At 54.1% G+C, this 14665-nt stretch overlaps 5 protein-coding genes across 5 annotated transcripts; 3 read left to right on the top strand and 2 right to left on the bottom strand.

The window, feature by feature from the left end:
• Positions 1-14: 14 nt before the first annotated feature.
• PPG1 (putative serine/threonine protein phosphatase) lies at positions 15-2726 on the bottom strand. The gene is made up of 3 exons (XM_062881283.1): positions 1549-2726; positions 902-1390; positions 15-835 (listed from the first exon to the last, which is right to left on the bottom strand). The coding sequence occupies exons 1-3, from the start codon at positions 1562-1564 to the stop codon at positions 378-380; spliced, it is 963 nt and encodes a 320-aa protein (XP_062729993.1). The 5' UTR covers positions 1565-2726; the 3' UTR covers positions 15-377.
• QC761_608680 (uncharacterized protein) lies at positions 1710-6833 on the top strand. The gene is made up of 3 exons (XM_062881284.1): positions 1710-3824; positions 3926-6418; positions 6481-6833. The coding sequence occupies exons 1-3, from the start codon at positions 3709-3711 to the stop codon at positions 6491-6493; spliced, it is 2622 nt and encodes an 873-aa protein (XP_062729994.1). The 5' UTR covers positions 1710-3708; the 3' UTR covers positions 6494-6833.
• A 1152-nt stretch (positions 6834-7985) lies between these two features.
• QC761_608690 (uncharacterized protein) lies at positions 7986-10798 on the top strand. The gene is made up of 4 exons (XM_062881285.1): positions 7986-8698; positions 8759-8841; positions 8908-10538; positions 10601-10798. The coding sequence occupies exons 1-4, from the start codon at positions 8641-8643 to the stop codon at positions 10719-10721; spliced, it is 1893 nt and encodes a 630-aa protein (XP_062729995.1). The 5' UTR covers positions 7986-8640; the 3' UTR covers positions 10722-10798.
• Positions 10799-10806: 8 nt separating this feature from the next.
• Positions 10807-14531, bottom strand: APL6 (AP-3 complex subunit beta). Its single transcript, XM_062881286.1, has 3 exons — positions 13351-14531; positions 13146-13288; positions 10807-13079 (listed from the first exon to the last, which is right to left on the bottom strand). The coding sequence occupies exons 1-3, from the start codon at positions 13388-13390 to the stop codon at positions 10908-10910; spliced, it is 2355 nt and encodes a 784-aa protein (XP_062729996.1). The 5' UTR covers positions 13391-14531; the 3' UTR covers positions 10807-10907.
• On the top strand, positions 13779-14582 carry QC761_608710 (uncharacterized protein; the record flags this gene model as incomplete). Its single annotated transcript, XM_062881287.1, has 1 exon — positions 13779-14582. The coding sequence occupies one exon, from the start codon at positions 13779-13781 to the stop codon at positions 14580-14582; it is 804 nt and encodes a 267-aa protein (XP_062729997.1).
• Between the last annotated feature and the right edge of the window lie 83 nt (positions 14583-14665).

Below are 14665 nucleotides of genomic sequence, written 5' to 3' on the forward strand. Positions count from 1 at the left end.
ATCTCTACCACGGAGTACCAAAGTGTCTTTGGGAGGAAATCTCTTCGAGTAAGTAACTCCTCATTCATTTGGTATCATTCGTCTCCCTCTACAGGTATGTCATGCGCTATTCTTCAAAACAAATACAGGAACATGCCCTATTATTGCCCCTGCCCAACAGTTTGAGGAGGATGCAACTTGGTGCATGACATCCTACAAATAACCCCCTTCTCTTATCCCAGTTGGGCCTGCTTGAGGCGTGCCTGATACATCCCCGAGATCCAATCAAAAGCGAAAACATGAGCACCTTCTCTCGCTCTACTCCCCTGCGCCAACGCTGTGGTTTTCACATGCCTTCCCTTGGCAGCACTTCTAGTTCTAGTTTCCCAACCTCACCCTTATAAGAAGTAATCCGGCAACTGCCCCTGCTCCCCCATCTTATCCTGCCCCATCTGCATGTCCTTGACCTGGTCATTCTCGGGCGCGGCTTCGAAAACGTTGAACACCCTCTCTCCGTTCTCCCCCACTTCCAGCACACTCGCCATGTTTCCACAGCGGTAACAGTAATTCGGGGCGCTCCACACCGTCGACAGCTGGTTGTCAAACAGCGTCTGGTATCCCTCCTGGCACAGCTGATGGGCGCGGAGGATGTGTTCCATCTTGTTGACTTCGAGAAACTTCTTCACGACTTGTGACCCAAATGTGTAGCCTGCGCCGCGGGGTGACAGGGAGAACTCGTCGCGCTCGGGGTCGGGGTCGGACCAGACGAGATCGGCCATGGGGCCTTCGTGGGGGATCTCGCGGAAGCGGTCTATGATCTTGATTTGGTCGATGGAGTGGATTGATGGGGAGAGGCCTGCCAAGAAGGGGATTTGTCAGGGATGAGAAGGATGAAAGAAAAGGCAACGGGGTTCAAACTAACCACCATGTACGCAGAATATCCTGTCGTCAATCACCACACTCAACGTCAAGTAGTCAAACATGTCCGTGAAATGGTGCCAGACGTTGGCGTTGCCGTATTTCCTCGAGCATTCCGTGTAGAACCCATAAGACTGTGTTACGCCTCGAGACTCGTGGTTGCCCCTGATAAGGTGCAGCCGGTTGGGGTAGCGCAGCTTGAGGCATACGAGCAGCGAGATGGTCTCGACTGAGAACATGCCGCGGTCGACATAGTCACCTAGAAATAGATAGTTGGTGTCGGGACAGAAACCTCCGATGCGGAAGATCTCAATCAGGTCGTAGAACTGGCCGTGGATATCGCCGACGACGGTTACTGGGGCTTTGACATGGACAACATTGGACTCCCTCATGAGGAGCTCTTTTGTTTTGGCGCATATCGCCTCGATGACCGACTCGGCGAGGAGTTCCTTCTTGTAAAGACGGGCGATACATTCGTCGAGGTCGACGGAGGCTGCAAGACTCGATGGTCAGTGGTGGTTGTTGAAGGGGCAGGGCATGGCGGGGCAGGAAGCTGCTGGTTTGCGCTGCGATGACCAGGGGCTGGGTTGCAAACTGCTTGCTTGCCTGGATGTGGGCATGACGTGTGTGTGGTATGGGGGAGCGACTTACAAGGGAGGCCTGGCATTTTTTGCTCGAAAAGATAAAGGAGCGTCGTTGAATCGTAAAGGAATGGTGGCGCCTAGCAGTAGAGAGGAAAAGAGGATCAGGGACCGCAATAGCGGCGATGTCTCCCAACTCGAGCGATGTCAACGGAGATTATTGGAAATGCGCGAACCAACATATTCGAAAAAGACGGAGCAGTCACATATGGAGGGGAAAAGATCCAGAATAATCGAAATACTCCGTCTATTGGTGCAGTCGGAACATAGGACTATCGTGGGGCGTAGAGATGAGGTGTTGAGGACCTAAAGCATCATCATGGCGTCGTTGTAGGAGGCGGTAATCATGGTCGTGGTCTTGTCTTTTTTTCTCGATTCACCCACTTACTTGGTAACTGGCGCGCAGCAATTCACTGCCTGAACCAAGCATCATCATTTGTCGGTGGACCGGGGAATCCTCGGCGATAAGATAGGCCAACGGTTCCAGGTTTCAGAGCCTCGTTCACGGACCACCCCCCGCCAAACTCTCACCCACCAGCAACACGTGCATCTCTCACAGCTGCCCCACCTGGCGCCTGGGAAGTGTTTCTTTCAAAAGGGCACGTCTTCCCACCCGCACCGCTGCCGCCAATCTCTTCTTCATTCATCCTCCTCTTTCTCGCCGTCGCTGCGGCCGCTGACCGACTGGCAGGGCATCGCCGTCCAGCGAATTCAATCAGCAAACTGTCGCCGGAAATTCTCACTGCGCTGAGTCGGATTCCGTTCTCCTTGGCTCTCGAATTCTGAACGTCAAAACCACTCACGGACAGCATTCATTGCTGCACTTCTCATTTTCTTGTCTCTTTCTCTACGTTCCGGCCATTTTAGCTGTTGAGGTTGTGCTCTCTGGCTATTGACGTCTCCAACTCTCCAGCTTTTGCTTACGTGTGTCTCCCCCGCCCCCTCTGACACCTTCAGCACCTCGGATCGCTACAAGGTCCTCCCTCTCGCTGGTCTTGTTGAAAGCCGCCGCTCATATCGAGTCTTGGACGCGGGGTGGTGCTGCGCTGGGCATTTCCTTATTTTACTGTTTTTGTTGTTTTCTTCCTCGCAGCCTGTTGCCCAGGGTGCTTGAGGAGTTGCTGAGTTATAGACATTTACAAACTACTTCCCGTATCTGAATATCAAGATGAGCTTGTCCAACTTCAAGGTTGATAGAGGAACAATGTGGACAATGGCATCTGAAACTGCTCCTTTGCTGCTCTTTGCACCTGCCTTATGGCTGCCGATATCAACCGTTTCATCCCATCTCAATACCATTCATCCATCATCACCATCGACTCAACAATAAAACCTGCTCACAATGACAGGTATTGTCTTCAAATATCGAGCTTGGTTTCAAGTAGCCTCAACAGCATCTCTTGATGAGAACCACAGAAATCGGCTCACGTGACATGAGCGAGGCCTGCGGTCTGCGGGGGCTGACCGTGGCGGCTGAGGAGATCCGAGCGCTTACCGATGAGAGGAGCGTTCAACCTCTGAATTTTGACATGCAGGTCCGATCACGCCGCATCCGCAACGACCATCCGCGAGTCCCTGCATCTTTAGCTCTCATGTTACAAGGCTGAGAGCCATTATCACTCACTATTGCTATTCATCTCTATGTTGCTGCTGCTGTCTGGCCGGGCTGGGATCAAAGGAGGAGGAGATTGAAGTGCGGCCGAGTCTGCTGCTCACTGAGTGTCGCCAAACCGCCTGGGCTCAACTACCCCTGAACTGTGATTTGGTTGTTTCGGAGGATCGCGTGGACTTGAGGACTACCTAGCAGTGCCGAAGCCCCCTATTCGAATGCCAGGAACAGGCGTCAAGCGTTATCTCACGTCGTGTCGAGGCCGGTCGAGTCTTGAGATCGCCTTGGTGTGGTATCGCGGTATCGCGGGCAGAATCGCTACCCTTGTGCGACCTTCATTACATTGGAGATCAGACGAACGATACGCGCCTTCCCTATTCACCACGACCTCTTTATTGTTGTCGGCAACAATAGTGCTCTCTTGCAGCTCTACCTGGCATTGTCCATTGTTGAATACTGAGAAGGTTTTTTGGATCCCAGCAGTTGGGTATCTTTTTTGGACTGTTCTCATTTCACTTGCCTCAACCACGACTCTTCCCCCGACTTTCCAATCACACTACCATGTCCACAGCACCTGGCCAGTCATCCCCAGACAAGAAACCCAACGAGCAGTGTTACAACTGCGGAAAAGATCATTGGACGTTGGCTTGCCCCGAACCGCAGAGACCGATTATGGAGTAGGTCGTCCATTTCTTTCTTCACAACTCGACTCCTTCGATCCGGAAGACGTTCAAGCCCCTTTCCCACTTCGATTTGTTTACTAACATTCTTGGCACAGCGGCATTCAGCGCTGGCAGTCGCGGCATCAAGAGCAAGGTGGTTCCAACCGTAACAACTCATCGCAAGAGAGACGCGGGCCAGTCGTAGAGCGTTACCCTCCCCCGCCGAATCACGGACAAGCTATGGGCGGATACCCACCACCTTCAGGCTATCCCGTCCCCGGATATGCTGGCATGCCTCCTGTTCCTCCCGGCTTGCCTCCTGCTGGTCCTCCTGTCTTGACTTCTGGTGGCCCTCCTGGTCTTCCACCTGGTCCTCCTGGCTACACCCCCAATGGTCCTCCCGGCTTCAATCCCAGTGGCCCACCAGGTCTGTCTTCTGCCGGTCCACCCGGTTTGCCCCCTGGTGTTGCACCTCGCACCCCAAACCAACCCCCTCCACCTCCACCAGGACCTCCCCCTTCTCATCCTTACCAGCCACAGCAACCATATCCACCAGCCCAGTATGCTGGAGGTTATCAAGCATCGCAGCCACCACAGCAGGCACCGCAGCATGGTCAGTATATTCCACCAGTTCCTCCACAGTATCCACAACAGTATGGCCAGCAACCTCCCTACGGCCAGCATCAATATGTTCCTCCATATCACCCACAAGCCGGCCCATATGGCGGTGCCCCGAATTATCCTCCTCAGCAGTACGGTCAGCCAGGTCCGCCCACAGGACCTGCGCCATATGCGCAACCTCCTTTTGGCAGTCAAGCCCCGCCTCCACCACCTGCCGCCCCATACTATGCTGCCCACGCAGCTGGGTTCAGCCCTCCTCCCCCTGCCACGGGGGCATATCCCCCGCCTCCTCCGCCCGGCTGGGTTCCTCCTCCGTTCCCACCCGCCCATCAGCAGGCAGATGGCAGACACCAGCACTCGAACAACAATCGGGATAGAAAGGACCGGCGGAGGAGGAACAGGGATAGAAATCGAAATGGAAACCGCAATAACAACGGCAATGGTAATGGCAATGACAGCCAAGGCCGAAATGGTCAGCGCAGAGACCGGCCGCATAGCCAGCAAGTCCGGCAGCAGGCGTCTGCGGACGAAAACCAGGTGTCACCGGACGCCAGCCCAGCTCGGCGGCAGTCGGTGACGGGCGGTGACGGGGCATTGGCGGGCGGTGCGGGATCGTCGGCGGATGTGACCAAGCCGCCCGCAGATGTCGTAAGTTCGTTGGCGGATGGCAGTCAAGTGCCGGCTGAAGACATCCCAGCTTTGGAGCAGCCAGCAGTCGAGGGCCGTGAAGGCCAAAAGAAACGCCGGGGGAGGGCCGGGTCGCCAAGTCCACCTAAAGATCCCAATGAGTGGGACTTTGTGGTGGACAACAAGCATGTCTTCCCGGACCTGGACCCAAAGCCCGCCGACCCCGTTGGCATCCCACTCCCCTTCCACTTCACGGAAGATCCCACCATCCCACCGGCTTACAATGCCACGTGCATCAAGTCAAAGTACTTCAATGAGTATGACTTGATGGACTTTTGCAAGTCGGTGCGGGACAAGCAGGAGTGGGAGAGGCTGAAGAATGACCCCATCTTTCGTCACTACCCTGGCATGGTGAGGAGGACGTTTCCGCCAGACAATAGGATTGAGTACTCCACATACGAGCCTACCCCTCCTCTTTCCCCTTCTGTTGAGATCAAGTTGCCACCCAAGTATGAGCCGCCTCAGCCAGCCTCCCCCGCCCCGGCTCCAGTTGACAGCCGGTACGGTAGCGAGTATGACAGCTTTGAAGACAAAAGAGGTAGACGGGATGACCGCTCCGTTAGAGATGATGATGTCGGCTTCCGCTCTCGCCGTTCGCCCCCCCACCAGCCCAGGCATCAAGACTCCCCACGCGATCGTGATCGTCATGGCCAAAGCAGCAACCAAGACCGCTGGTCACGTTATCCTGATGACCGCGACAGAGACCGCGGCATAAAGCGTCGCCGAAGTGCCTCGCCCCCGACCCCAGCCGACATAACCGCCGACCCTTGGTCCCCCAACGCCGTCGAGCCTCCCTCCACCAAACGTCGCAGTGACGACCACCACTCCGACACCCCCCGCGGGAGTACCTACCGTGACCGCAACGACCGCGTCCCCTACAACAAAAGAAACGATAGCGGCTACCACAGCGGCCAATCCCTCGACAAGATCTCTTCCCGCCGCGACAGCCCAAGAGAGTGGCAGCCACAGTTCAACAGGCGAATGTCCAACCGGCCCCACGGCTACGACCAGCGCAACCGGTCTGCCACCCGCAGTCGCAGCAGGAACAGCAGCAGCGGCGGTGAAAACGCCAGAAGCCGCACCAGAAGCCGGTCGCCTCCTCCTCCCCGGAAAAAAGCTGCTCGGGGTAGAAGTAGAAGTAACTCCCCTTTGACGTTTCAGGACAAGATGCTGCTTGGTTTTACTGGAACTGAGAGCTCTGATGAGGAGGAGAAGGAGGTGGAGAAGAGGGTGGTCAAGGCGAGGAGGATGGAGAAGAAGAAGCCACCGGTTAAAAGGCCCAAGGTAGCTTCTGCGTTTAAGTAAGTTTTGCCTGGTCTTTGTGTTGTTTATAAAGCATCCATACTGATAATCTTTGTAATAGTCGACGTTGGTAGCCGGACTTGAGCGTTTCTAAGCGAATCTTTGTGAAAGGGGAAACATCGTGCCTTCGTGGTGGATTTAGCCATTTTTAAAAACGGTGTTTTCTGAAGTTGGCGTTTGCATGCGTTTCTCTTTTTTGAGGTCGATGATGGGTTTAGTTTAAGGCGTCTGGGAATGATAAGTTGCTATTTGCAACCGGGAAGTAAGGATAGACCTGGGATTGAAGTTATATAGCATTGCGTTGCAGTTGCACATATAATTGTACTTGGGATGTTGAATACTCTGCAACTTGTTAGATGGTATTTCTTACTATGACCCTCATAGGCTCCATGCAGCAGAGTACCTCAATCTCACGTAATGAGATCTTCGCTGAAAGAGAACTGAAAATTTCAGGGTTAGTGACCGAGATGATACTCGAACTGCAGCGTCCTACGGTATATAGATGCCATCAAAGGAAAGAGGCAGGAGAGAAGCGTCGCCTTTGACTACTGCGTTAATTGGATAGCACGGTGCGACTTGATGTGATGTTTGGACGGTTTTACGAACAATGTTGGGACGCAATTCTGATGCGGCTGCGCCTGGACTAGGTTGAGATTGTTGCCTGTTTGAAAGGGTGGTGTTAGAGAAAGACATCAAAGGTCGTAGGTAGTAGAGCATGGGTGATTTCACGCTCAGCTAGATAACTATGACAGACACTGTGCTCTGGTCTCATTTTTCATCATGTAGTGCAGGTTGCATGTTACATGATAAAGAGATTGCCATGATTTCTTCTTGTTTTCTTTGTGAGAGTACCATCCAAGACGACATGTTCAGCCGACTTCGTATAAACAAGTCCTGTAGCTTGAGTGATGACAATGTAATCGAAACCTGACTCCTCTTTGAGTAATATATGATTTATGCTCGGACGATTTATGCTCAAGTATCTACAGTTTCTTAGGCTCTTTCCGGCTTCATCAATACATATTCAGTTGGCATTGTCTAGTAATGCTCGGACGATTTTTCCAAATGAGTGATGTAATGCGGCTATTCTTCTTGAACTGAGCCTCTGCTTTTTTATTTGATAGCTATTTACTCGGATTCAGATTTATCATTTCTTTTTCCTATGGTGTGGCATTCGGAACTATGCTTGGACGATTGATACTTGAAAATCTTTATCTGAATTCGGGGCGATTTACCAGGACAATCAACAGCAGGATTTAAGGGCACTGTGGGAATGTGTGACATGTCCAGACTGATGAGAATGGACATCCTCAAAAGTGATGTGCCTGTTTATTTTCTCCTATGCCACTACTCTGGTAGTTCCTTCGGTCGGTCTCTGAGATGAAGGGAGGAAACTCACCTAAAAGCCCCTCTTTGACGCGTAAGGCAGAGATCAGTTTGACAACCAAGCGCCCAACCCTTCACCATTGCAATCCAGGCAGTCTGGAAATGATAGAAATAGGAAGCCAAGATCTCAAAGCTGATGGCGTGCGTCACCTGCATAATCTCCACTTTCCGGGGCCCTTTCCGTAAGCAACTTTACCACTCATGGCCACAAGCTTTGCTGTTGGTTCATGCTGCAGCTGTAGCCTGTGTCCAAGGCCATCGTGCCTTCCCAAGGAGGCAGCCTTACTCGCCCCCCCAAATCCCCTCAGACCCAGTCTTTGTCAGCGCTTGCCCCTCATTTACCAATCCTCTTCCACCATATCCATTCATGGATCAAATGCCAGTTTGAATTATCGTCCACGAAAACCAGTGATTACTGCAGTCAAGGCGCCGAGACATTATCCATGATCCGTACGACTCTCCTACTTCAGCATCCACCAAATAGTCTCACCAAAGCCACGCCCACCCCACCAGGGCTGACCGCGGACCAACCTCGACGGCTGCCTGCCTATCGCCCAAAATGCAGTTATGTATGTGTCAACCCAACGTTGCTAGACGCGGCCCGCCACAGCCGCATACCAACAGTCTTAACCCGCCGCTGACATGCATAGCAAAATCAACAACCACTGGCGCCAAGCCCATCATCAATGCAACAGTCAGTCAGGGCACGATGGACCCTCAACTCGACCCCGCCAACCTGCCCCGCCATCTCGTGAGATTCATATAGGGGTCAGAGATCTTTTGTCTTTACCTGCTTGGACTCTGTGTCTATTCAAAAACAAACAAAACTTGAACCATGGCTGACCCGATTGCCATCACGGCCGCTTTGACCGGCCTCTTTCCTCTGGTCAAAGGTAAACATTGCCCCTTTTCGGACACAAATGGGCATATTGGCTGACGGTGGAAACGGACAGAGGTCTTTTTAATGACTCAGGTTCTCTTTGAGGCCGACAAGAAGCTTCGCTCTTTTTGGGCACGGGTGGAACTCCAGAGAGCAGTATGATATCACCGGGGAGCACTCTAGAGTAGACTCTCATGCTAACAACGGCTCTCCTATCACCAGATCTTTGATGCCTGGGAGGATGGGTGGCTCGACGCCCGGGACAAGCCTGATGATAAGATTAAAGCATACGCATTTGAAAAGCCACTTCTGGCAAGGGGTATCTTGAAGGAATTCGTGAGCCTGCTCAAGACACTCTCGGATCCCGACAAGCTCAAGAAAAGATACGGTCTGAGGCCCGACAGGATCCCCAAGTATGCGACCAGAAACGACGATGTAGCGAGGGACTTGAGATACTACTCGGATTATCTCAGCGGTATCGACAGCCGCTTCAACATTAAGGGACTTCCTGCCTTTAACAAGAGCATCAACGACCACTTGAACTTGCTCAAGACTGTCCGTTATGTGATAGTGGGAAAGGACTACGAGCTTGAGGATGTAGTCATCCGGTTCACCGAGTTCAACCGAGACTTGCAGCTGTATACCGACAGCGAGGCCAACAACGAAGCGGCCCAGAGAATCTACGAGGTTGTCCTGACGGGCCTCCACTCGAAGCCTGACGACCCAGCACGTCTTGCCGAGGCAGCTCTGTTCGAGCAAAAGGCAACCATCGACCCCGACGCCAAGCGATTCTACGGCGACATCGCTAAATTCATCGGCTTCTCCCTCTCCCTCCGAGACGTCACCGTCCTCAACGGCCGCGGCCTCAGCCCCAACATGCCCTCCCAAAAGATCTTCACCCGCCGAGACTTCTCCTTCGACGCCCCTTACAAACTCGGCCCCCACTCCACCCTCGCCCGTCTTTTGGATTATCCAACCAAATACCAAACCCGCCTCGTCCTTGTCGAGTGGGTCCCCGTCCCCAAGACCGTCAACGTCAAGACCAAGCTCGAAGGCCTCAAGTCGGAGTGGTATGTTCTCCACGCTGACAAACCCGACGGTCTCCTTTTGCCGACCGCCCAAGGTCTGGTATACGACAACACCGACTCCAACTTCATCGGCATCGTCTTCCAACTCCCGTCGCACATCAGGACGGAAGTTCCCCCCAAGATCGCCGGCCGGGTTGATCCCCGGGTTGTCCGCTCCCCCAAGACCACGGCCGCTCAAAGGATGCCCACCAGCCTGAGGCAGCTCATCCTCCAACAACCGGCCCTCGACCTTGGCGTCCGGTTCAAGCTGGCGCAAAAGCTTCTCAACTCTCTGCACTTGATGCACACGGCCGGCTGGATGCACAAGCGCATCCGCGCCGATAACATACTCTTTTTTCCCTCCCAGAGCCGAGACGGCGAGCCTGACCCGACAAGACTGGACTTTGAGAACCCTTTTCTCGCGGGGTTCCACTCTGCTCGCTTGGAGATTGAGACGTCGTCTGTTCTTGAGGTGGCTGCGAAGCCGCTGGAGCATATCCGCCCGCTTCAGGGGCTGGGTAAAGTGCTGAATCAGCCTAGGGTTGTCGCGTTGGATGCGTACCAGCATCCGGAGTATAGGTATAATGTCAACCTGCCCTACCGGAATCAGTATGACCTTTATGGGGTGGGGGCTGTGCTGTTGGAGCTGGGGCTGTGGGAGACGCTCGAGATGTTGGAGAAGGGGGATATTGGACGGAGGGGGTATGATCCGAGGGTTGTGCCGACCAAGGATGATATCAGGAAGGATGGGGAGACGGTGGAGAGGGCGGGGTGGAAGTTGGATAGGTAAGTTTCTCTTTTCATTTTCTTTCCGTTATGCGGATGTGGGTTGGCTAACTGAGTGACAGGATTATGGGCTCAACATATGGAAAGGTGGTGAGGGAGTGCTTGACGCTTAAGCCTATGCCGGGGGACCTGCTTGGGTTGGAAAGGACGCTGGTGGCGAGGTTGGCTCATTGCCAGGCCTGATCAGGCTGGTTGGGATCTAGGGTTGAATGGAAATAACAAGACGGTTAAGAGCCAAAAGACAAAACGATAAAGTTTATCCATGTATTTCCCCTCGTGATCATCCATGTGTAAAGATGCCGTCTCTATCATCAGCGCTATGCTCAAACTTTTGAACTTGCCTATTCCAACTTGACCAATCATGACCTTCTACGAAGGCCGTACAAGTCTAGCATCCTCATCACTCTCCTCCTCTTCACTGCTTTCTTCCTCCGACTCATCCTCTTCTTCACTTTCCTCTTCCTCTTCCTCTTCTTCCTCCTCCCCCTCCCCCTCTTCACTCTCCTCTTCCTCCTCCTCTTGCTCCCCTCCCTCATCCTCAGCCAACCAATCATCCAAAGTCTTAGCACCCACCCCATTAGCAGCACTCTTCGCCCCGAACGACCCAGCCGGACTGGCACTCCCCGACATGGAAGCCGACCTCCCCTGTCCCGCATCAATAATCCTTTCCGCCGCCGGAATCGGCACACTGCCCGCCTTGTTCCTCCGGTCATAAACTCCATACTTGCCATCATCCTGCCTGTTATCGCCTTCTCTATCCCTCAACTTTGCATCTGGCTCCTGCCCCTTTTCCACCCACTCGGGCAGGTCTTCGTAGCCCCTTAACCCATGAATAGTTCCCCCTCCAGCGAGGACAAGAGCTGCCGAGCCGAGGGTGAAGCCCTTGCGGGTTTCGGAGGGAGACGGGGCTTGGGGAGCGGGTTTAGGAGCGAGGAGCATGAGGGTTGCTAGCTGTGGGACTTGGAGCAGGCTTTTGTACAGGCGAGTCCTATCGCGGAGGTCATAGGAGGTGTCGTAGCGGGCGAGTACGGTGACGTAGTTCCATAGTTTGGGGATTGGATGGTCGTCGTCTTCTTGGTCCGGGGCGGCGGGTGGCGTTTGGGCTTCGTTATCGCCCGAGGCAGCCTCTTTCTGGGCTTCGAGTTTGCGGTTGAGGTAGTGGAGGTAGACTTTGGCGGCGAGGAGAACAATTTGCCTCTTTGCCAGCTCGGATTCTGATGCGAATTCTTTGAGAAGAATGCGCAGCACGTCTGCTGCAATGTTGTCCTCTCCGTTCAAACCAGAGAATTCACCGACGAGCCAGATAATGGTCGCACGGGCCTGGGGGTCTGTGGCGCTGTCGAGGTTCTTGGCTAACCGAACAACAGTCGCGACGTGGGAACTGGGGTCTTGCTGAATGAGATGGCGGATTACCGTGAGTGACTCTGCTGCGAGGGTCCCATCGAGAGAAGTAATTTGTCCGAGAAGAAGGCGAAGGCATCGAGGTGCGGTGGCTGTGTCTGTCTGTGCGCAGCGGCCGATGGCTCGGACGGCTTCCTTGACGAGACCCTTGTCAGAGCCACGGCTGAAGTGCTCGAGTTCGTTGAGGATGAGTGACTTGATATGTGGTGGTGAATGAGGAAAGATGAGGGTCAGGACCTCAAGCTTCAACTCCCATATTGGTTGGCTGTCGGTTGCGCGGACGAGAAAGTGTGTCGCGTACTTGACAAAGGCGGCTGGATAGTCGAGACAGATCGACACTATATTGAACAAGGCAACCTGTTGAATATCCTGTCCACCTCGGAGAAGTGCAACCAGGGGCCCAACAGCTTGCCGGACATAAGCAGCGGTCCCAACGGCAGAGTAACACCGTGCGACGGCCACCACCACGCCAGAGTTGCGTGACTGCAAAAGAGGCTTGATACTGGTAAGAAGGAGCTCCAGGTCGGCGTCAAGGAACACGACTTCCTCCCCAGCTTCCACTCTAGCCCTCCTTGGAAAGCATTTGCGGGCATAGACAGTCATCAGACGCAGGGTTGATAGCTGGCTCCATTCGTCCATGTCGACTACCATTTTGACCAAGTTTCGGTAGTTCTTGTGAATCAAGTCTATCCTTTCCGGGCAAACTTCCAGGAATGCCGTGACCGCAGCGCCTGCCACGTAGTATTGCTTGTCCCCCAACAGTATCGTCATGTATTCCAATAGTTGCGGTAGTTGCGAGGGGTCGAGGCGATAGCACTTGGGGATGGCGAGCGCAGCAGCGCGCCGAACATATGGGCTCATATCGCCAGCGCCCTTTCGGATGGCCAGAGACACAATTTGACTGATGACTGGCACTCGTATTCCAGACATGGTTCGTAGTGCGAGGGCTCGAACTTGGGGGTTTGTATCGGATAGGGACTTTTGGATCGTGTTGATGGAGAGAAGGGCTAGGTCGGGTTCTTGCTCGGCATGATGTATTAGGTAGATGTAGACGAGCTTCTTAATTTCGAGGTTTGGTGACGCGACATTCTTGACGACGGAGGAGAATAGGGGGAGGGTTTTTAGCGCCTTGTACATCATCTGAAAGAAGGCAAACACTGGTGGTTAGCAGCTGGAGCTGGGAGAGGCTTGGGAGGGAATGCGCACAGCGATGACACGCCGTAACCCCTCAAGTACTTCACGATCATTGCGGCTGTCGAGGAGTTTCTGCACTTGGCTACGTTCGAGCGGCTTGAAGGAGCTTCTCGAGCCTCTGGCGGCTGAGGCGGCATCGAGGGTGAGCTCTCGAGCTGGTGGATGGAGGGCGGAATTAGTAACGGCGCATGATTAGCATTTGCTTCCAGAGGCTCACCATTCTCGAGCAAGCTCGATATACGAGCTATCGACTCCATTATGTCTGTTCGGCGCTACGGTTCCTCTTTTCCCAAGACCAGACCAGACGCAGTTGGTGATTGTCGCACACCTAGGCACTGTGGTGTAGACAGTGGCCTTGGGCAAGTGACGTGCTCCCCTGTCCACCTTGCTGCTTGGGAACCTGGAACCGTGGAGCTGGGGCCAACTGTCGCGGCGTTTGGTGGGGTAAAGGGCGCTATGCAGCTAAACACTCCAACACCCGTTGACCTTAGCGGGGCATTCGCCTTGACGGCAGCACGTCCCGGTGACGGCTCGGTCCACTCATGAGCCCACTTCGCCATCACTCCGATCGACGACCTGTCTCAGGAGGACGCATCTGGAGGCCTTCTCTCACACCACACGGCATTGATCCTCTCATCTATCTAGATGGATCCCCTCTTTCTGTCCCCCGCCCTGCCATCAACCTTGATCCACTACATAATCCACCACTGCACCTACCCAACAACCCTCCTCATCTGCAGCGATCGTGCCGAGTTCCTTTCCACTCTCACACAGGAGTTACAAACCCAACAACACCACCAGCGGCAGTCGGAAGCCACAGCAGATCCTGACACAGACGCCGGCCCAGACCATCTCGGTCAAGCTCCCTACCAACCATCTTCCCCCCCAAACCACACAGCATCAGCGCTTAGTCTCTTAACTCCGCCCCCGTTGTACCAGCTGGCAGTCACACGGCACATACGGACAGTATTCATACCAACCGTGTCACACCTCCGCGCTTTTCTCTCCGTTTTCACCCTTCAGGACACGACAGCTGTTTCGGCACCTCCCACAAGCACGGCCGCGCCTAGGTCGTCGTCATCCGGAGCAAACCACACAACTCCTTTGCTCCTGGTGTACGGATTCCTGGGGTCACATCGGCATACGAGCGAGTGGAGTGTTCAGGGCGTCAATGGTACGGCCGCTGTGCTGGTCGAAGCTGCGAAGCAGGCGGGGTTAAAGGCCGTGATCGTGGAGGCTCCTCCTCTCTCTACTTCCTCTCCTGACGAGGCTGGGGGGGATACTCAACACGCAGAGGATATTCTGTCAGAGAAGATGCCCGTGTTGAGCGGCAGCTCAAAAAGAACAGGACTCAATCTCGAAGGAACCGGCTGGACAGGTAAAACCATTGAAGTCAGCAAGGTTCTCGGAAGATGGTTCCGCTTTCAAGAGGGAAATTGGGAGGCCTGACAGCAGTAGGTGTCGCCACGTAGGTTACATTTCTATTTGTATTGCTGTGTTCCTGGAACAGCAACGAAAAACGTGTTCCCCTC

The sequence above is a fragment of the Podospora bellae-mahoneyi genome, chromosome 6 (genome assembly GCF_035222275.1).
Source record: "Podospora bellae-mahoneyi strain CBS 112042 chromosome 6, whole genome shotgun sequence".
Taxonomy (NCBI): domain Eukaryota; kingdom Fungi; phylum Ascomycota; class Sordariomycetes; order Sordariales; family Podosporaceae; genus Podospora; species Podospora bellae-mahoneyi.

What these genes read in the sequence shown, in the direction of transcription:
- PPG1 (XM_062881283.1), bottom strand. An exon ending in GATATTCTGCGTACATGGTG is followed by an intron (nt 836 to 901) that starts GTTAGTTTGAAC and finishes CCTTCTTGGCAG; the next exon opens with GCCTCTCCCCATCAATCCAC.
- QC761_608680 (XM_062881284.1), top strand. Translation starts at nt 3,709, where the DNA reads ATGTCCACAGCACCTGGCCAGTCATCCCCAGACAAGAAACCCAACGAG. An exon ending in CCGCAGAGACCGATTATGGA is followed by an intron (nt 3,825 to 3,925) that starts GTAGGTCGTCCA and finishes TTCTTGGCACAG; the next exon opens with CGGCATTCAGCGCTGGCAGT.
- QC761_608690 (XM_062881285.1), top strand. Translation starts at nt 8,641, where the DNA reads ATGGCTGACCCGATTGCCATCACGGCCGCTTTGACCGGCCTCTTTCCT. An exon ending in GGGTGGAACTCCAGAGAGCA is followed by an intron (nt 8,842 to 8,907) that starts GTATGATATCAC and finishes TCCTATCACCAG; the next exon opens with ATCTTTGATGCCTGGGAGGA. An exon ending in GCGGGGTGGAAGTTGGATAG is followed by an intron (nt 10,539 to 10,600) that starts GTAAGTTTCTCT and finishes ACTGAGTGACAG; the next exon opens with GATTATGGGCTCAACATATG.
- APL6 (XM_062881286.1), bottom strand. Translation starts at nt 13,390, where the DNA reads ATGGAGTCGATAGCTCGTATATCGAGCTTGCTCGAGAATG. An exon ending in ATCGAGCTTGCTCGAGAATG is followed by an intron (nt 13,289 to 13,350) that starts GTGAGCCTCTGG and finishes TCCATCCACCAG; the next exon opens with CTCGAGAGCTCACCCTCGAT. An exon ending in GGTTACGGCGTGTCATCGCT is followed by an intron (nt 13,080 to 13,145) that starts GTGCGCATTCCC and finishes GCCTTCTTTCAG; the next exon opens with ATGATGTACAAGGCGCTAAA.